Genomic DNA, 19,556 nt, shown 5'->3' with positions numbered 1-19,556 from the left:
TTAAATTATTCATTCAAATGGTCCGTCAACTTTATATTAATCGCTCCATTGATCCTACTGTTAAATTATGTTAATGTTGCCATCAAAAAACTACAAATGCAGAAAATACAATACAACGCTTTAAATAGAAAACAATTGAAACCATAAAGACGTACCCTAACAATTTTAAATAGATCTAACATAAACCAAACTGACTATAACTTCTCTCACACAATCCAAATAGGATTCATGTTTAATGCGAGGTCTGACTTTCTTCCGATATTTCGAGACAGGTTTCTGCAGAAGAATTTTGTGTTTCATCTATCCCCTTGATTAATTTAGTTGAAGTTGATGCCCTTGAGGTCACGTCTGTGGAAGTAGAAGAATCAGCTTTGGTACATTCGCCACCAGCCATGGCTACATTAAGCTGATGATCATCCACAGTAGGTGGATTAATCTGCTCAAAGGTTTTCTCACCAACAAGAATACTCACAACGTCTGCCATTCTTGGCCTTAGAGTAGGAGATATATTCGTGCACATTACGGCCAAGGTTAAGATGGTGATGGCTTGTTTTGCATCATAAATGCCAGACAACTTTTTATCCACCAAGTCCACGAGGCTTCCATTTTTATTTGCAACATAAGCCTGCAGTAAAATGATGAGGGTTTAGAATTCAAAGTGTGCATGTTCACTTTAAAGTAGGAGAAATTACAAAACAACGTACATCCTCTCAGTTTTGCTTACCATGTCCAAGAGATACTCAGTCTCATGGTTAAATTTGTATCCTGCATTTTTCTTCCCACTAACAATTTCGAGTATAACCACCCCAAAACTGTAAACATCAACTTTGCTTGTTACAATTCCTTGAATTGCATACTCAGGTGCCATATATCCGCTGTGTCAACAAAAATAAAGCACATATTCAAATTATAAACCGTCATAGTATATGACACAAATTCTGTAGTACCGTGGGAGAACTATTTGTTCTCACCAATTTATGTAAATTAATACTGAAAACAAAACAACACTTACACACAAATATTTATAAAATGGTGTTTCTAAATAAATATCCAAGTCACAATTGCATTCCAGATAGAAACTTCATATTTCCCTTTCTGGAGTAAATTATAAAAAGTTAAGTTCAAATTACAGAATATCCCGTACAACTTATAATATGGCAATTCATCTTTCTTTCTGTTATTATTCTGGGTGCATTTTAAGAAAACAAAAAAATGAGATGATAACAATTCATAACCTCTGATACAACAAGATATGAAATTCTGGGTGCATTTGGATTAAAGTGTATCTGTGCATGTTCTATGGTTAAACAGATTTTCCCACCTGTTGTTCAACTACGGAAGCTAATAATGGCATATTAGTTCACATGGAAACTAATTCGGAAACAAATCCTTCCATGTCAATTTTCTATCCTCAAGTAATTGGTGAGCTCACTCCCTTCCAAGGTCAACAATTTTGGTTTTGATTCACTTATATCTTTAACAATATATAAAACATCATAGGATGTAATATTTCTCACCATATAAGTTGAATTTCATGGCATTATTTTATACAGTGTTTTTTATACAGTGTTTCAGAAAGCGAAAGGTATTTGTTTTTTGTACACTTACTTTGGTGCTTCCACTTTGATGATCATAAGTTGTTCTTCCTCGGTATACAGGCTTGCCATTCCAAAGTCTGAGATCTTAGCATTAAGAGCTCCATCAAGAAGGATATTTTCAGCTTTGATATCCCTATGAACCATCTTGAGTCTAGGGTGCTCATGAAGATGCTCTAAACCCCTCGCTATTCCCAGGCAAATGTTAAATCTAGTTTCCCAATTAAACTTCAATCTGGACTTCGAGCCTGCAAGTCACATGAATGACCACTTTAGCATTCTATGTATATATTCCTCCAGTTTAGTCTAAACCAAACGACTTTGTTTTTGTCATAAACACTTCAGCACAGAAAACACAAGTCACTACAACAGAAAAACCCTTTCATGACACCTGATTTGCATCATGGAAGGCATTTAAGGATGCGGGGCAAGCATCATAACATGTGTCGTCGAATGGAGGTGTTGGGGAAACACCGGTTTTCCCCCTCGTCACAGCATAACCCAATGGAAGAAATACACAAAACAAACCAACAAGCTCAAGATGACAATGAGTAAATACATGAGAGAACACACCAAGAATTTACGAGGTTCAGCAAAAAAAAAACATGCCTACATCCCCGGACAGTATTATCAGTTTTCCACTATGAGAATATTAACCGTACAAAATACATATTGTGTTAAAGAGGAATGCTATTCACAATCGCTCTAAAGCGATTCTCACGACACTTGCTAGACACGTGTACACGTGTTCCCAATGTATTCTCCTTTTTATTTTTTTATTCTTCTCTCTTTCTTTCTCTCGGTTGCCTCGCGCTCTCTCTTATCTCTCTTCTTCTTCTCTCCGTCTCCCTCCCTCTCTTTCTTTTTTTAATTTTCTTTCTCTTTCTTCTTCTACTTTTGTCTCTCTTTTATTCTTCTTCTTCTTCTTCTTAGTCTCCGTATCTCTCTCTGTGTAAATTTGGTTAAATGCCAGATGCCAAATACTGGAGGCAGAGATTTGAGAGGGAGGGATTATAGAAACCCCCAAAATTTCATAACCCAGAAAGGTTCACAACCCCCAATTTTTTTTCCGATAGTGCGAATATGGCCAAAGAAGAAAACTGGCGGAGAGAAAGTAGGAAAAAAAAAAAAAAAAAAAAAAGAGGAGAGAGAATAAGGGGGAATTCGGAAGAAAAAGAGAACAGAGAGATAAGAGATAAGGAAATAAAGAGGAAGATTTGTGTTTAGTTGTTCTCTGGGCTTAAGCCCCTTTGTTAAGAAGGAGAAGAAGCAAGAGGAGGAGAGAAGAGAGGGAGAGAGATACAGATAGAAGTAGAAGAAGAAAGAGAAAGAAAATTAAAAAAAGAAAGAGAGGGAGGGAGACGGAGAGAAGAAGAAGAGAGATAAGAGAGAGCGCGAGGCAACCGAGAGAAAGAAAGAGAGAAGAATAAAAAAATAAAAATGAGAATACATTGGGAACACGTGCAGAAAGGTTCACAACCCCCAATTTTTTTTCCGATAGTGCGAATATGGCCAAAGAAGAAAACTGGCGGAGAGAAAGTAGGAAAAAAAAAAAAAACAAAAGAGGAGAGAGAATAAGGGGGAATTCGGAAGAAAAAGAGAACAGAGAGATAAGAGATAAGGAAATAAAGAGGAAGATTTGTGTTTAGTTGTTCTCTGGGCTTAAGCCCCTTTGTTAAGAAGGAGAAGAAGCAAGAGGAGGAGAGAAGAGAGGGAGAGAGATACAGATAGAAGTAGAAGAAGAAAGAGAAAGAAAATTAAAAAAAGAAAGAGAGGGAGGGAGACGGAGAGAAGAAGAAGAGAGATAAGAGAGAGCGCGAGGCAACCGAGAGAAAGAAAGAGAGAAGAATAAAAAAATAAAAAGGAGAATACATTGGGAACACGTGTACACGCGTTCCCAATGTATTCTCCTTCCCAATGTATTCTCCTTTTTATTTTTTTATTCTTCTCTCTTTCTTTCTCTCGGTTGCCTCGCGCTCTCTCTTATCTCTCTTCTTCTTCTCTCCGTCTCCCTCCCTCTCTTTCTTTTTTTAATTTTCTTTCTCTTTCTTCTTCTACTTCTGTCTCTCTTTTATTATTCTTCTTCTTCTTCTTAGTCTCCGTATCTCTCTGTGTGTAAATTTGGTTAAATGCCAGATGCCAAATACTGGAGGCAGAGATTTGAGAGGGAGGGATTATAGAAACCCCCAAAATTTCATAACCCAGAAAGGTTCACAACCCCCAATTTTTTTTCCGATAGTGCGAATATGGCCAAAGAAGAAAACTGGCGGAGAGAAAGTAGGAAAAAAAAAAAAAAAAAAAAAAGAGGAGAGAGAATAAGGGGGAATTCGGAAGAAAAAGAGAACAGAGAGATAAGAGATAAGGAAATAAAGAGGAAGATTTGTGTTTAGTTGTTCTCTGGGCTTAAGCCCCTTTGTTAAGAAGGAGAAGAAGCAAGAGGAGGAGAGAAGAGAGGGAGAGAGATACAGATAGAAGTAGAAGAAGAAAGAGAAAGAAAATTAAAAAAAGAAAGAGAGGGAGGGAGACGGAGAGAAGAAGAAGAGAGATAAGAGAGAGCGCGAGGCAACCGAGAGAAATAAAGAGAGAAGAATAAAAAAATAAAAAGGAGAATACATTGGGAACGCGTGTACACGTGTCTAGCAAGTGTCGTGAGAATCGCTTTAGAGCGATTGTGAATAGCATTCCTCTTGTGTTAAATCAACATAACTCAATATAACACTCAAGAGTTTTATACCCAAACCCGAGTCCCTTGTACACCCACTCACAGTATTTCCCAAAACTCACTGTCACTCCCCAAGAGATATACCCTCTCTTGAACCTTTGATGAACCCAGCTAATTCCCACAGCTGAAACATCCTCCAGGAGTTCATGGGATTGCTTGCTTGCATCTCACAAGCAACCCACTCTCCCTCTCTGCCGTGCTCTCTCTCTGGTGCCTTTCCTTGGTGTGGCTGAAGCACACCAGCCCACACCCCTCATCCTTTGGTGCGACACAAGCACATGCACCATCCTCCTCTCTGCCAAGCCTCCTTATTAAATAGGAAAAGCAGAGCCAAATAATGCAAAGCATTATTCAATCACCAATGAATGCAGACAAGCACCAAACCCACCAGCTTTGAAGAAAGCAGCCGCACCTTTTCTCCTTTGGTGCCCATTTAATAGTCAATAAAGTAAGGCTGATTTTTCTCTCCAAAATCAGCCACACACACATGCCAACAAAGGGACCAGCCACATGCCCACATGCACAAAGGCTCATAAAGAAGCCTCGAGCCATGCACCTTCAGCAGCCCACAAATTTATCTTTTCCAGCTGCTTCACATGCCTTGTTTCCTCCCTTTAACAACATACACTCCTTGACTCCACTAAGGAGGGATTTCCAACAGGAGGGTCATGGAAAGTTTTCTCAAAAGACGACATCTGGTATGCGTCACCTAATGGTATTTCGATGGTATTTCAGTGACGAGTACCGGATCTTATTTCTCAATATAAAAGCACTACACGGTATGAAGAGGAAAATGTTGGCTAAGCTAAAATGAATGTAAGTATCTCTATTTTGTACACAAAAGGAGGAAGTATACTGCTCCTAGAATATAGAATAAAACAATTTGATGTTGTGCTTGAAGAATTAGAAAAGGGAGGAGAAAAGATGAATTACCAAAAAAAAGCGTCTGCAATGGACAGGTTTGGCATATATTCATAGATGAGCAAATGTAACCCTTCTCCAAAATAAGCATCCAACAATTGAACAAGGTTCTCATGCCTCAATGACTTTAAGGTATAGAATTCATTTAATAATTCCTCAATATTTTCTTTTGAGTGAGTAGAAAGTCTTTTAACAGCTACAGTAGTTTGACCACCTTCCAGTTCAGCCTGCATCAACACAATAGACTAATGTTATATATCTGAACAAATTTGCAATATTCAAAAGATACCCCCACCCTAATATCAAATTTCTACCACAAATTAAGTTCATAATATAAAAGTATACCTTATAAACCCTTCCAAAGTGCCCTCTACCGATCTCCATTTTGCTGCTAAACTTTCGAGTTGCACCTATTAATTCTTGAAGGGTAACATGTTTATCTTGGCCTATCTGTATTTCTGTTCGGGAAAATCAAAGATGACATGTTAACTAGGAAATAAGAATTCTTGAAAAAGGGCATCGTGCAGTATAGCTGTAGCTTCACTCACCTCTCAACTCTGTTTTCCCCAGCCAGCCCATTTTCCACATGAAAGCTAATAGAAGCAATAGAACAGCTACACTTGAAGGTAGAGTAATAATCAATGCTTTCTTCAATTTTCGCCACAATGCAGAGTGTTGGGGAACTTCGAAGTGATATTTCATCGGAGGGGGGGATAACAGCAAGAGAAAAGTCAAACTTCTTTAAAAGATTTTCAAATTAATTAAGTATATATGCAGTCTAACAAGATTAAACTAATTAACTGAAATGAAAACTGCATGCCTGCATGATGACCATGTAAGCCAAGGGGTTCAAGTGTAGCTTGGAACCAACTAGAAGAAACTAAAGTCATAGCCTTTCAAATCACCTGGAGTTATGGAAATAGCAGAAATGAGAGGTCCATTCAAAGTAGGAGGGTCGTCTGCACATCCCTTTCCAGCCCAGTAGAAGGAAATCTCCAATACACTATCATTAACATCAGCTACGAAATGTCTGGTTTTAGGTTCACCTGGACCCTTTGCCTCTTCTGCGATGTCGAAATTCGTTAGCATTCTCTCATCCTACAACAAACGCTTCTTTTAACACTGGCAGACAGTAAATACGTGCTCTAATATATGGGTCACACATCTATTCTAATGATGGTACACAAGATTTCAGTTGATGGTACAAATAGCAATACTCAATTTACCTGGATATAAACATCAAATGCCCGTCTTTTTAGTATACTATATGATTCCTTCTCCCTGAATACTATTTCAGCAAAGTGAAGGGCCACATTATATTTGCCTTTGTGTAAGTAAGCATAATAACTTAGGAAGACAGGGGCAATCCGAGCAACTGAATATAATTCTGCCTCAGGAACATGAATTCCAAATGACTGGTTCTGTATGAAATTACTAGAATTGGACTCCGTTGAGAAGAAGTCTCCAGAAAGGCTATAACCCCAGGTTTTGGATGGACTAATATAATAGAATGAAGTTGAGTTATCTGCTTCATAATACTTGTCACCAAAATTTACTCCCTTACCACCACAATTTATAAACAAGAAACGAGCTGCAACAGTTTTTTGCGTATGCATGCGTTTCTTTGGATCCCTGAATAAAGCACCGAATTTGTAAGAAATGGTCCTTGGCTTTTCTTATACTAGAACAGATAAAAATATTAACATACACAAATAGTTGATCTGGATCAGTTGACCTGCTGCAGCAGGAAAACAAGTTCCTGAAATGTATGGAAAACGATCTCATCATAATTCCACATGCAACTAGATTGGTAACAATAGAAAAAAAAAATTAATGCCAATTCTTACAGATGATCTCGCTTATCGTCTGGCACTACGAAGCTAACTTCGGAAAAGTTATTGTACGACAGATCCCTGAAAAGACATATGGTCAAATTTCATAGCTAATGGAAAAGTTATTGTACGACAGATCCCTGAAAAGACATAGGAACATAATAAGCTCCTAGAAAATGATGGTGGCTTAGATAAGGATTTTTCTTTTCCATACAATTAAGCATTCCAGTATCAAATCTAAGTAGCTGTCTGATGAAAGAAGTGTTTTAGTATCTAAATTACTGCATGAAACTTTTTGTAGAATGATCATTTCACAACAACTATTCATATAAATATTTCATTGCATGGATATGATTGAAGTTAAGAAGACACTCAAATAACAGCTCAAAATTAATACAGAATTCAAATAGCGCCTTTTTGGTCTAAATCAAGTGCACAATGGCTTTAAGAAACCAGCATTACTACTGACAACTGTCACTGAAAAAGATAACTACGATGCTACCAACAATTCCTCATTATAGAGAGTACTTCCTAAATAGTTTCCTTTTATTTGCTAGGCTGTTGCATGGTTCTTTCATATATATATGTATGCGCACACAAGGTTTACTACCGCATGTAAACAACCAGACTGATACATACTCCGTCCAACTGAAGGTCAATCCAGTATATTTGAATTTGCCATCAATTGCAGGTGAAAAAAGCAACGATCCTAATTCTAAGAAATCTCAAAAGTTAAAGTTCCACGTAGTGAACTTGAGTCATAAACATCTTTAAACTGGTCTTACTTTAATCCCAAAGGTGTTAAAGGAAATTATGAGATACTAAGCTTTAGGACAATCATTGTTTAAGAAATAAAGATCAATTATCAAGATACCAAGCTATTTGTATAATAACTGCACCAGCAACCAAAGGAAATTATGAGATACTAAGCTTCACAGCCAATGCATGAAGATAAATATAGATGTACATAGTTTAAGATTCTGAATATAGAAGCTTACAATCTAGTCTTGACTTCACCAACCCAATCAGGGATTGTGTCATTAAGTTTATTTTTTGCCAGGGACCTGAGGAGAGAGAAAGTTAATAATAGAATAATAACATTAACAAGAGTTCGGTTGTCTTTTGTGTAGCAAAAACACACGAATTTCATTCACTTACAAGTGAGTTAAATTTAAACCCCTCATGGATTGTGGGATTCGTCCGGTTAAATTGTTAAAGCTCAAATCCCTGTTAAGAATACATATAGGCATTAACAACTTGGGAACTTAGTTAACTAGTCTGTGAGATGAATTGTATCAAAGTACATTCAAAAGCAGGAATTGAAAAAAATCAAAAAAACCAGAAACATAAACCAGTAATCTAGGGACTCGTGAAGGTGTTGTGTGTGTGTGTGAGAGAGAGAGAGAGAGAGAGAGAGAGAGAGAGAGAGAGAGAGAGAGAGAGAGAGAGAGACTCACAAGTATTTTAAATTTGACATTTTACCAATGTATTCAGGGATTTCACCGGTGATGGAACAGTTCCTTAATATCCTATAGAAACCATGAGAAGAGGTGAGTGGGTGGATAAATCATGAGCATGAGATGTTTACGTCTAGTGAAGCTGACTGCATAAGAAATTATGCAACTTAAAGAAATGTTGGGGTTTGTCCCAGCACAAAGACTCTGGCCAGTGAACATGAATTAATTCAACTCTTTTCTCTGTACATGTTTTTGTATTAAACCTCTTAAAAAATGAATAGATGTGTGCGACATGCAATAAAAACCATTTACAGAGTGTATATATTGCTCAGGTTTGCAAATCGTGGGAATTGGAAACCAGAGTTTGCTACGTCACTGATCGTTCTGCAAAATGGACACAAAAAATTCATCACGAAAACAGAGCTGCTGATTTTTCTTTTTCCTTTTTCCTTTTTTCTGAAAAAGTGGGTTAATGAAACAGAAGGGGACGGTGTACTTACAAATATTCAAGACTGGAGTAATTAAAAAGTTCTGCAGGTAGACTCCCTTCAAAATTGTTTCCCAAAATTGACCTGTGAGCAGTGAAAAGTAATGTCAACTTTGACAATTCATTTTGTTTTAACTTTATCACTAAATTTGTAAGGACTTTTTATTCTTTAACAAGTGTCAATGTCTTAATTTGTAAGGACTTTTTATGATACGACTATCTAAAGAAAAACTTACAGATAACGAATTTCAGTCCATTTTTTGAAGAAGTCAGCTAGAAAGCGACCAGACATATAGTTGCCAGATATTGAACTGCATTGGCCAATTAGGCTCTCTCAAATATTAATAAATTCACCATACTGTAGATTGCAGGCATCAAGAACATTAAATTAAGAAGAATCCTGCTGCAGTCACCAAATTCCTTTACCAAATTTTTTTCGTCAAATGACGTGGCCGTGTTTCATTTATTCAAATCTGGGTCCACTATTTACCCATTTATTTCCAACAAAATACTAAAGATGTGCATCGACATATCATTTGGTAAACAAATTTGGTGACTCTGACATTATTAAATGAGAAACACTTACAATAAGCTCATCCGAGTAAGATTGGCATAATCCGGGAATTCCCCAGTGAGATCATTGGATGCCGCCCAGCTTCCACAACATGAGAACAAAACAATGTAATCCCAGTAGAGATTTAAGTACCAAAATTTTCTCCTCCTTTTCTCATGATATATATATGTAACTTTGTTTGAAAGAAGCTTACAAGTATTGGAGATTGCTCAAATTACTAAATGAGGGTGGAAGACGACCAGAGATTCGATTCTGATCCAAAATTCTCAAAGCAGAAAAAAAAAGGAAGACGAATTCAGATATTTGTTTTCAGTAGAAAGCTTTAGCCTTTAGAATATATGTACATAATTTGTCTCTCTGCATGTGTGTGTGTGATGGAGGGAGAGATAGAGAGAGTGTGTGTTCATAAAGTGCAACAAGGGTGAGCAAAGAACTTACAATATTTGAAGGGCTGTGATGTTTCCTAATTGGTAGGGAATTGGACCTGACAAGTCATTATAATACAGAGACCTGCAAAACTCACAGATTATAAAGAAGAATTTGAAATGTCAACGAAAATTCGAAGAATTAAGTGCAATGGTGAAAACAAAAAGTTGCAGAAAGTTTACTTACAATAGTTGCAGAGAAGTCAGTGCACCCAAAGATGATGGTATCTGTCCGCTGAGGAAGTTGTGATGCAGAGAGCTTTTTGGCCAGAAAACAATGGTTACCTTGTTAAAGCTCGGAGAGAGGGGTAGAAACAGATTAAACTTAAAGTCGACGAGTTAAGCCGAGTTGTAAGAAATACTGAAATTAGATATAGATATACACAAATTACAATATAGAATTCAAAATTAGATAGAAAGTCAGCCCATGTAAGAAAAAAGAAGAAGGAAAAGAACTTTAAGGGAAAGCTTTGAGGAGGCTGGGGTACATATTGGGCTAAGGTGGTGAGCAAAAATGAACTCATATATTTCAAGAGTCGTGAGAGGAGGAAAAAAGAAAAAGAAAAAAGGGAGCTGTGAAGGCGTTGGGAAAGAATTTACCCCCACACTCAATACCATAATTAGAATGTCCCTCACCCTATGGTCTCCCTCCCTTGTAACCAAAGCAAAAAAGGAAAAAAAACTAATATTGGATATATACTTACAGATAAGTAATCTTTGGTTATCTTTTTTATCTCCGATTTTTTATCTGATAGATTTTCCATGTCTGCTTTTTGGTTTAGAAATCTTTTTGATCTGATGGAAACAGACCTCATCTTTGGTTTTCAGATTCTCGCTCCGGCCTTTCAATCTTACAAGGTTGTTTTGCTCTTCCAATCAAGGTAATAATCTCAATCTATCCTTGCTCTTTATTTTTATTTTTTTATATAGCAATTTATGATTTCAGATTATGGGTTCCTTCTGTATATTTTTCATCACTCTGTATTTGAGAAGAGGAATTGGGTTCTACAGAGAACATTATAGCCGTATTTGATTTTCATTTTCATTTGGGTCTATTGGTCGATTTTGAGTTATAGAAAAAAAATATATATATATAAAAAATAGAGAACATAAAAGATTTTATAGAAATAATAAGATAAGAAAGAGAGACAAAAACATAGTCATCCTACAAGGTAATAATAGTCAAATTATATGTAAAATTGAAATGCTCTGTACAAAATTCATATAAGGTCAGTTAGGCTTCGACTTCAAATTTTCGTCCTCAATATTGTATTGTGCAGGCCAAAGAATATTGTGGGTGGTAAAGAAAACTATTAGAAAAGTGTTGGTGGGACCACATGCTCCTAGTATTAAATGTATTATTAATTATAAAGATGAATTGGCACCTCAAAATGGTGCCTTTTTTATATATAACAATTACTCACTTTGGCCCGAAAAGGAGCTGTAAAGTATCCCCACACTCAATTGATGTGAGTTATAATTGTTGTTGGTCTCCCTTGTAACCAAAGCAAAAAAGAAAGAAACCAATATTGGATATATACTTACAGATAAGTAAGATTGCGCAAGTGTCCAATGCGCTCTGATATGCCTTCTGCCAGTTGATTTCTTGAAAGGTCTCTGAATATATGAAAACTTAATTAATATGCATTCATATAAATTCAATAAATATGTATATGTTTTGAGGTAAGGTCTGGCCCTCAAGTGAATCCTTAAGTCCTTATCTATATTTATGTATATACACTTACAATGATACGAGGGATGACAAATTCCACAAGGTATCAGGTATGGAACCGGTAAGCTTATTGCTGGATAAATCACTGTTTAAGTGAGGCATCATATAATCAATCATTTAGCATATAAGTATACAGAATCAACTAATAAATAAGAAATTAATATTGTATATATTTCGTGACAATTAATATAGAAGGGATTGGTTGAAAGACTTTTTTTAAGAAACCATACTCTTGAAGAAATCAGTCTTGAATGTGACCTATATATAAATGATAGAGTGTTTCAATGAGCCAGATGCATATATTCGAATTTCAAATGCAGTTTTACAAAATTAATTTGGAAAAACTCATAGATGAAAATGAAATGGTTCTCTCATGAGGAAGAAGAAGAGAAAGAGCAACAACAACTTTCCAAAACTTCCACACCTGAGAGACGGCTGCCAAAAGAGGAATTGTTTGGTCTTTACACATAAAAATTCCCTAGGTCAGAATTGACACATGGCAGCAGAGAGGGAATAGAGAATAGGACAAAAAGATTGGTTATCTAGCTGGAAATCCTACAGGGCAAGGATGACTAGTCATACGTGAAACAGATGACTAGTCATCCTTTTATGAAATCAATTTAATGCAATGCACAATTTACCTTTGTCAATTTGTTTGAACCTCCATAGGATAAATGTTAGATAAGAACACCTAGAGAAGCTATTCTTAATCTAAACTTGCGCTTGATAAAAACAATAAAACTCCTATTACAAAATTGTCAAGAGAAGCCAAAAGCAATATTCAAAATGCATACATTAACAGAATATATGAAAACTCAATTACTGTGTATTCATATAAATTCAATAAATATGTATATGTTTTGAGGTAAGGTCTGGCCCTCAAGTGAATCCTTAAGTCCTTATCTATATTTATGTATATACACTTACAATTCTTTGAGGGCTGACAAATTCCACAAGGTATTAGGTATGGAACCGGAAAGCTGATTGCCGGATAAATCACTGTTTAGCATATATAAGCATACAGAATCAGCATTAATATTTTCGTATAATACATGGAATGGATTCATCGTTAAAGAAGAATGGAAGAATCACTGTTTAAGTATAACATTATAACTGGTAAGCTTATTGCTGGATAAATCACTGTTTAAGTGAGGCATCATATAATCAATCATTTAGCATATCAGTATACAGAATCAACTAATAAATAAGAAATTAATATTGTATATATTTCGTGACAATTAATATAGAAGGGATCGGTTGAAAGACTTTTTTTAAAAAGAAAGATGTAAAATATCCAAAAGAAGTGGCAAAGACAAGTTTTCTGAATCTTTAAAAAAAAAAAATTAATCAATTCTCTGAACTCCTTTTATGTTTTTTAACTTGTTGGAATAATGATATGAAATAATTACAGCTTCTCCAAATGCTTAAGCTCCTCCCAGAGTCGGCCCATAGCATGTGCGGGCTGTGCGACTGCACAGGGCCCCCAAAATTTAGGGGCCCCCAAATGTTTTTAGAAGCCCAGCAATATATTATGTATTTTTTATTCCAAAAATATTATTATTATTTCCTAACTGTCAGATATTTGTTCCTTCTTGATTCTGCCGTGTTGTGTGCATCTCTCCTCTCTCTCTCTCTCTCTCTCTCTCTCTCTCTCTCTCTCTCATATTAAACTCTCCTGTGTTGAGAGTTAACTTAAACCAAGTCCACCGAATTCAAAGCCACATTTAATATTCTATTCACTTTGTAAAAGCATGCCCATGCTTTATGTAGGATATGTTTTGTTTATTGGCTCAAGGAGTGATGCTACTGTGGCTAATTTTGTATTAGGCATGCTGTCGGCAGTGTGCTCTCTTGTCTCTAGAATGTTTTTATTGTTTCTGCTGAAAGGTCTCTCTCTCTCAAAGAGGGGTTGCCTCTATTCGCATTTTGTGCTGTTGTTGTTGTTGTTTGAATTCGTAATACGAAGCTTATGAGTTTTAGCTTTAGTCTTCTTCCTTCTATTCTCTTTCGTGTCTGTGTGAGTGAGTGTTTTCTTGCTTGAATTTCTTTGGGTTTCATCTGCGTGCTTGCTGTGGTGGTTGGTTTGTTTGTCTGTGAGTTTGCTGGTGTTGGTTTTTAGTTTTTCTACATCCTCCATCAAAATAAAGCCCTACCCAAGCTTTAGCCCTTTCCCCAAAATCAATGTTCTTTTCTCCCTCCCTCATTCACATGAGAATTCACCAACCATTGAAATTGGAAAATCAATTTATCAGCTCTGTGATTTGGAAGAGGGACTAAAGAAATATTTCTGGGAAGCTCCTTCTGAAGGTGTTCTTCCCGTGTCAGGAAATTTTGTTTCTATATGGATTTTTTTTTTCTACTTGTATACGTAGGGCCTCGACATCCATATTTGCACAGGGCCTCCAAAATCAATGGACCGGCTCTGGCTCCTCCACTTCTTTAGGTATAGAACCAGTTAGAGCCGCGCTGGTAAAGGAACTGCAACACAAATCATTTGAGAAAAATTATTGTTAGAATTAAAAGTTAGACAAATGACATTGTTAAAAGAGCCAGACGAGTGCTCTGTATATATTGTATTAATTTTATTGTGACTTACAACTCCTTGACATGGCAATGATATCTGTTTTTGTCATGTACACAGTCCTCTGTGCACTTGATCTTCAAATTGTTGGTATCCGAGCCTGGATAATGGCAAATTGAGCTATTCAAGTATAATGGTCTGTTATACTGTAACTTCTCTAGGATGGAATTGAGGACGTCCACTGCGAGAGAGGGAGAGAGAGAGAGAGAGAGAGAGAGTTATTGAATCTTAATATCTCAAACTCGAGCTGTAGCATCAAGGATTGTGAAATAAAGCAAGACTAAAATGAGTCCACATGCATGTATGTATTATCAGCAAAATAAGAGTCCATCTGGTAACATTTTCACAATACATTTTTGAAAAATGAAAATGAGAAACAAATTTGCATTTTCAAGATCCGAGAATGCCTCTAGTAACTTAGTTAGAAATATATTCAAATAACAAAAACAGTGGAAATGTCTCTAGTATTTCACTATGAGAATAGCATACGCAACAATGAATATGTCACATCTTTCAATTTTTTGTTGAATTTGGGCTCAGTACTCGAGCATATTTTTCGTTCTTAAGTAGCTCTCATAACAAAACTTTTTTTTTTTTTTTGAGGACCTTTCCTATTGAGAGGGGCGATAACATACTAAACTCACACACACTACACTGATGCTAGGACTCGAATCCAGGACCTTCCCTGATGAAGTAAATATTTCAAATCACTACACTAGTGGGTCCTTTGCATAACAAAACATTTATTAATTCAAATGAGAGAATATGAATAAAAAAGAGAGACGGATGAGAAACAAAACAGTCGTATATACCTTCATGAGGATGCAACTGAGTAGTTGTATCCGAAGATCCATGCCTAAAACCAAACTCACAAAGGAGGAAACTCAGGAGCATAAACTCAGCAAGAAGTCTTGGACGGGTTTCAACCATTGTGCTTTGCTTTCAGATTCTAGTTTACATTGACAACATGCACGCTAAGCCCTCTTCCCCTTTTTATAATGCAACAGGCTGTACCATCTTTCTTTTGTATTATAAATAATTTAACAGAGAAATACTGATCTAATAAATTAAATTTCATTAGGAGCCGCACTTGCCACGCTTGCCACCACTTTTAAGGTGGTCTCAATTATAAGGCTTAAATGCTAAAATAGTCCTTGTGTTTTATCATGTTGGCCAATTTAATCCCTGTAATTTTAATTTGGCCAATTTGGTCCCCGTGTTTAAGACCGTTAGCCAATGTGCTTCATTCCGTTAAAATTGCCGTTAAATAAACATAAATGATTTTTTTTTCTTTTTTCTTTTTTGTTGAAAACCTATAAACTTATTTGAAATTAATTTTAAAAATTGAATTCATTTATAAAAAAAATTGAAACTTCATTAAAACCAAAACATAACATTAGGAAGAAAACAGGATGGGCATAATTATAGGGGGGGGTTGGGGGGGGGAAGGGGGGGATAGGGTGGTGTTTTAGAGAGAGAGAGCTCAGGGGTGGGGAGGATTCGTGTTCAGGAGATGGATAGGGAAGTTGGGGCCTTTGGGTCTGGTTGCGGGGAAGTAGCTGGGAGAAAGAGAGAAGAGAGAAGGGTGGTGGTATCATCCCCTGATTTTAATTTCTTTTAGTTTTAGATCTTTTTCCTTTTATTTTTTATTTTTTTGTAACAAGAGCCCAGAACAACATTTTAGATCTTATTTAATTATCTATTTTCAAATTGAATTCAAATATATCTATTTTCATTAATATTTAAACAGTTTTAACATTTTTTTAATATAAATTTAACGGATTGGATCATATTGGCTAACTATCCTAAACACAGGGATCAAATTAACCAAATTGAAAACACAGGGATTAAATTGGTCAACGTGATAAAACATATGGACTATTTTAACATTTAAGCCTTAATCTTAACCTAAATCCTTTGCACATTGATTTTTGTCGTGTATAATTTCAATGCATGACGCACACAGTCCGCAAACTATATTTTGGGGAGGGGGAACATTTTTGCTCACCACTTTAACCCAAGGTGTACCATCATCAACATTCTCAACATTTAACACGTGTCTATTGACATAACAATGATTGCATAAATACAAAGTAAAGAATTAACTATTGTTATGCCAAGGAACACGTGTCAAGTGTTGAGAATGGTGGTGATGGTACACCTTGGATTAAAGTGGTGAGCAAAATATACTAAAAGGGCGGGGGTGGCGGCGGCAAACTATTGTGGGGAAAAGAAATATGCCTTTCACTTTCTCTCTCCATCACTCCAAATAATGATGACAATTGGAAAGGCGCAAAAAAAAAAGAAGGGCTAATCCATCTTTAATTACTTTGTATATTATTATAGTGGACACTAGTGGATATGAATTACTTCAGGAAGTTTGAATTGGTCATATTTATCGATAAGGTAGCAGATGCACTGTCAAACTGATTACAGTTTCATGAGAGAATTGGAGTTGTGATGACGAGGAATGGTGGTACCAAAACAACTAGTACCTGCAGTTTCATGGAATTCTACGAGAATATCATGGGGACTAGTGTTCTACCAGATCCACCAGATCAACAACAATCAATGTTGCTTGTTGATCAAGTTCCTCATCACCAACAAGAAGATAATTGCACCACAAATTCGAATGGTTTTTATTTGAGTTTTAAGCTGACTCTATTCCTTTTTCTTGGTCCCAATAAAGAAAAATGTATCAGATTTTTTTGTTTAAAAATATTACCTAAGGCTTAATCAGTGATCTTTTGAAACATGCGTTCTGTTTAGCTCAGATAGAAGTGGGTAACAACATCACATTGCTGATCACCCAATCAATTTTCTTATTGAAAACATATTTATGCATTAACAACCAAATACAAAATATTACAACTAATCTACTTCAGGCTGCCGATATCTTACATTCTGTTCTGTCGAGTACTGTGTAACTACAGAAACCAATCCACTGAAATTGGGAAGGGAAAAAAACGTGAAAGAAGAAAACGAAAAAGAAATAAAAATACCCTCACTCCAAAACCGAGAAAACTTCTCACTCATGCACAATTGCATTGTCCAGAAAGAATTTGAAAACCCCGACCAACCCATGGAGAGATCCGCTCAAACACTAAGCCGTCCGCACAAATTAGCTCACACTTGATTCCACAAGCCCTTGCATCGGGATTTTCTTTATCCACCCCTTGAACTTTGGGCGAGAGATACCGTTGGGTGGGTTGTATAAATCAGATTTACGAGTGCATAATGAACAAATCCTCACATATCATCTTCACTTTGTCACAGCAGACCGGCTAGCATAGCCCCGGGATCTGTTAATGCTGCAGCCGGACTGGTTGGCTGAGCTATTGGAGGTGCTGGTGGCACTGGTCCAGGTGCACGAGGGGCTGTAGGGATGCTACCACTACAAAAAAAACACACAACAGTCACTTTTTTTTTTCGTGACTTTTGGCAGCATTAGCCACGAATATTCGTGACTAAAGTCATTAGTAACGGTGCAGTTACAAGTTTTGCCTTCGTGACTTTTGTGGCCGTAACTATTGAGTTTTGTCACCATTAAAACACCATTTCGTAACAAATTGTGTTGACCATCCTATTGCTCCAAAGTGGGCCCTGTTGGATATTTATCCATTTTTGTTATTTGATTTATTTAGTTAATTTGCTTATGCTAATAATCCCTATTTGTCAGGAAACATGGTTAGTGTTTGACCTAATCTTTAGGAGAATCCCAATAGTCTAGGGTTGTTAGACGTGGGATATTTTGTTGCTTATTTTTCTGATTACTTGTTTCTTGTACGGCTATTTATGCCAGTCTTTGGAGTCAATGAATGATTGAACATTCTCTCAGACTTTTGCACTCTTTAGCTTTCGAATTTCTAGTTCTTAACAGGCCCCACATCATGTCTAATCAGATTATACTTTATATTTTATTATTTTATTTAATTTGACTGTACTGTCCAACATCATTTCATTATCCTTTTTAGTTTTAAAATAGAAACCCTTTCCATTATTATTTGTGTTATATTTGTGTATTATATTTTTCACAATTATAATAATTTCCAATTCATTTTTATTTATATTTTTAGCTGAAATCCAGATCCCTTACCGAAAATCATTCCTGAAATTAAACCCACATGAAAACTTCAAAAAAACAAAACCTTTACCTTTCTAAGGGGAGATGCGGTTCAGATCTGAATATTAACCCACGAAAAGGATAAGGCCAGGCCAGACAACAACTGGTCTTCGAGGGAGAGCGGGAATAAGGAGAAGAAGGAAGAGAAGAGAGAGGGATGGAAAAAAAGAAAGAAAAAAGAGAGATATGGTAGACGCGCAAAAGAGGAAGCAGAGGAAAAAATTGCAGAGTGACAGAGAAAGAAGCAGGAAAAAAGGAGAGAGAGAGAGAAGAAGAAGGAAAAAATAAAAATTAAAGGAGAGGAAGAGATGGGAAGTGACGGAAGGAAGAAGAAGATGGGGAAAAAATAAAAAAGAATGAAGGCTTTGGGAGAAATGAGATATGGGGAGAATAAAAAATTACAAAAGAAAGAAAAAGAGAGGTTGGTTTGGGTGGGCGCATCTAAAGGCAAATGCATGCTCTCACTTTTTTTAATATAATATTTATTATTTAGAGTACTAATTATATAGAGGGAAGGAAAAAGAGCCTTGGTTAGTGAGAAAGATTCCATTTACATATTTTTATTAAATTGCCTTTGTAAATATTTTATTATGGAAAAGCTTATCCTTTTATATTTTATTACATTATTACTATTCATGTACCAGTTACAATAAAATTTATTATATTTAAATCATTATATACAAATAATGGTGGCTAATTTGGTTCAGAGCATTGACCAACCATAATTGTCACCGAAATAAATTAGTTACTTAAAATAATGTGACTATTACTTTCTTTTTTTTGTAGTGTACATAGTTGTTCCTTGATGAACTCCTTCAACCTGTACATCACCCGGAGATCAGAGGAATCTATCTTCCATCGTTGTAATTTAAGGTTAGCAATATATTATGTAGATACATACTCGAGTGGGTTCTCTCTGCTGGATCTCTGTTTCTATTCTAACCTGAGTAGCAAAAAAGAAGCTATTGAATCACCAGCCTTTCACAATTCTAAAGCATAGGTTATGTCACCCTCATTAAAGAGTGACTGCACATATCCTCTGAGAAGTCCTTTCAGAATTGGTAAAGCCATTTCAGATATGAAACAGTTACAGAACCTAATTGACTG

The 19,556-nt window shown here is 36.1% G+C and overlaps 2 protein-coding genes across 2 annotated transcripts in view; both read right to left on the bottom strand.

Moving 5' to 3' along the window:
- Positions 1-19,556, bottom strand: part of LOC110765368 (putative LRR receptor-like serine/threonine-protein kinase At1g53420) — a 36,044-nt gene continuing 16,488 nt past the window's right edge. Inside the window, exon 26 of the mRNA XM_088255096.1 lies at positions 1-625. Coding sequence (XP_088111222.1) covers positions 233-625 — 393 coding nt within the window. The 3' untranslated portion in view covers positions 1-232. The remainder of the gene's footprint in view (positions 626-19,556) is intronic.
- LOC110772489 (putative LRR receptor-like serine/threonine-protein kinase At1g53430) lies at positions 1,682-10,352 on the bottom strand (the record flags this gene model as incomplete). The annotated part of the gene is made up of 18 exons (XM_088255631.1): positions 1,682-1,843; positions 5,251-5,465; positions 5,584-5,696; positions 5,787-5,921; positions 6,144-6,336; positions 6,465-6,870; positions 6,947-6,997; positions 7,086-7,151; positions 8,069-8,134; positions 8,229-8,297; positions 8,528-8,599; positions 8,840-8,911; positions 9,028-9,099; positions 9,251-9,325; positions 9,601-9,669; positions 9,782-9,853; positions 10,027-10,098; positions 10,201-10,352. Coding segments are annotated over 18 exons (1,995 nt in total), but the record flags the coding sequence as incomplete, so codon positions are not given.

Source organism: Prunus avium, chromosome 6, assembly GCF_965620075.1.
Source record: "Prunus avium chromosome 6, drPruAviu1.hap1.1, whole genome shotgun sequence".
Taxonomy (NCBI): Eukaryota; Viridiplantae; Streptophyta; class Magnoliopsida; order Rosales; family Rosaceae; genus Prunus; species Prunus avium.
This window is presented reverse-complemented; position numbering and strand designations above follow the sequence as displayed.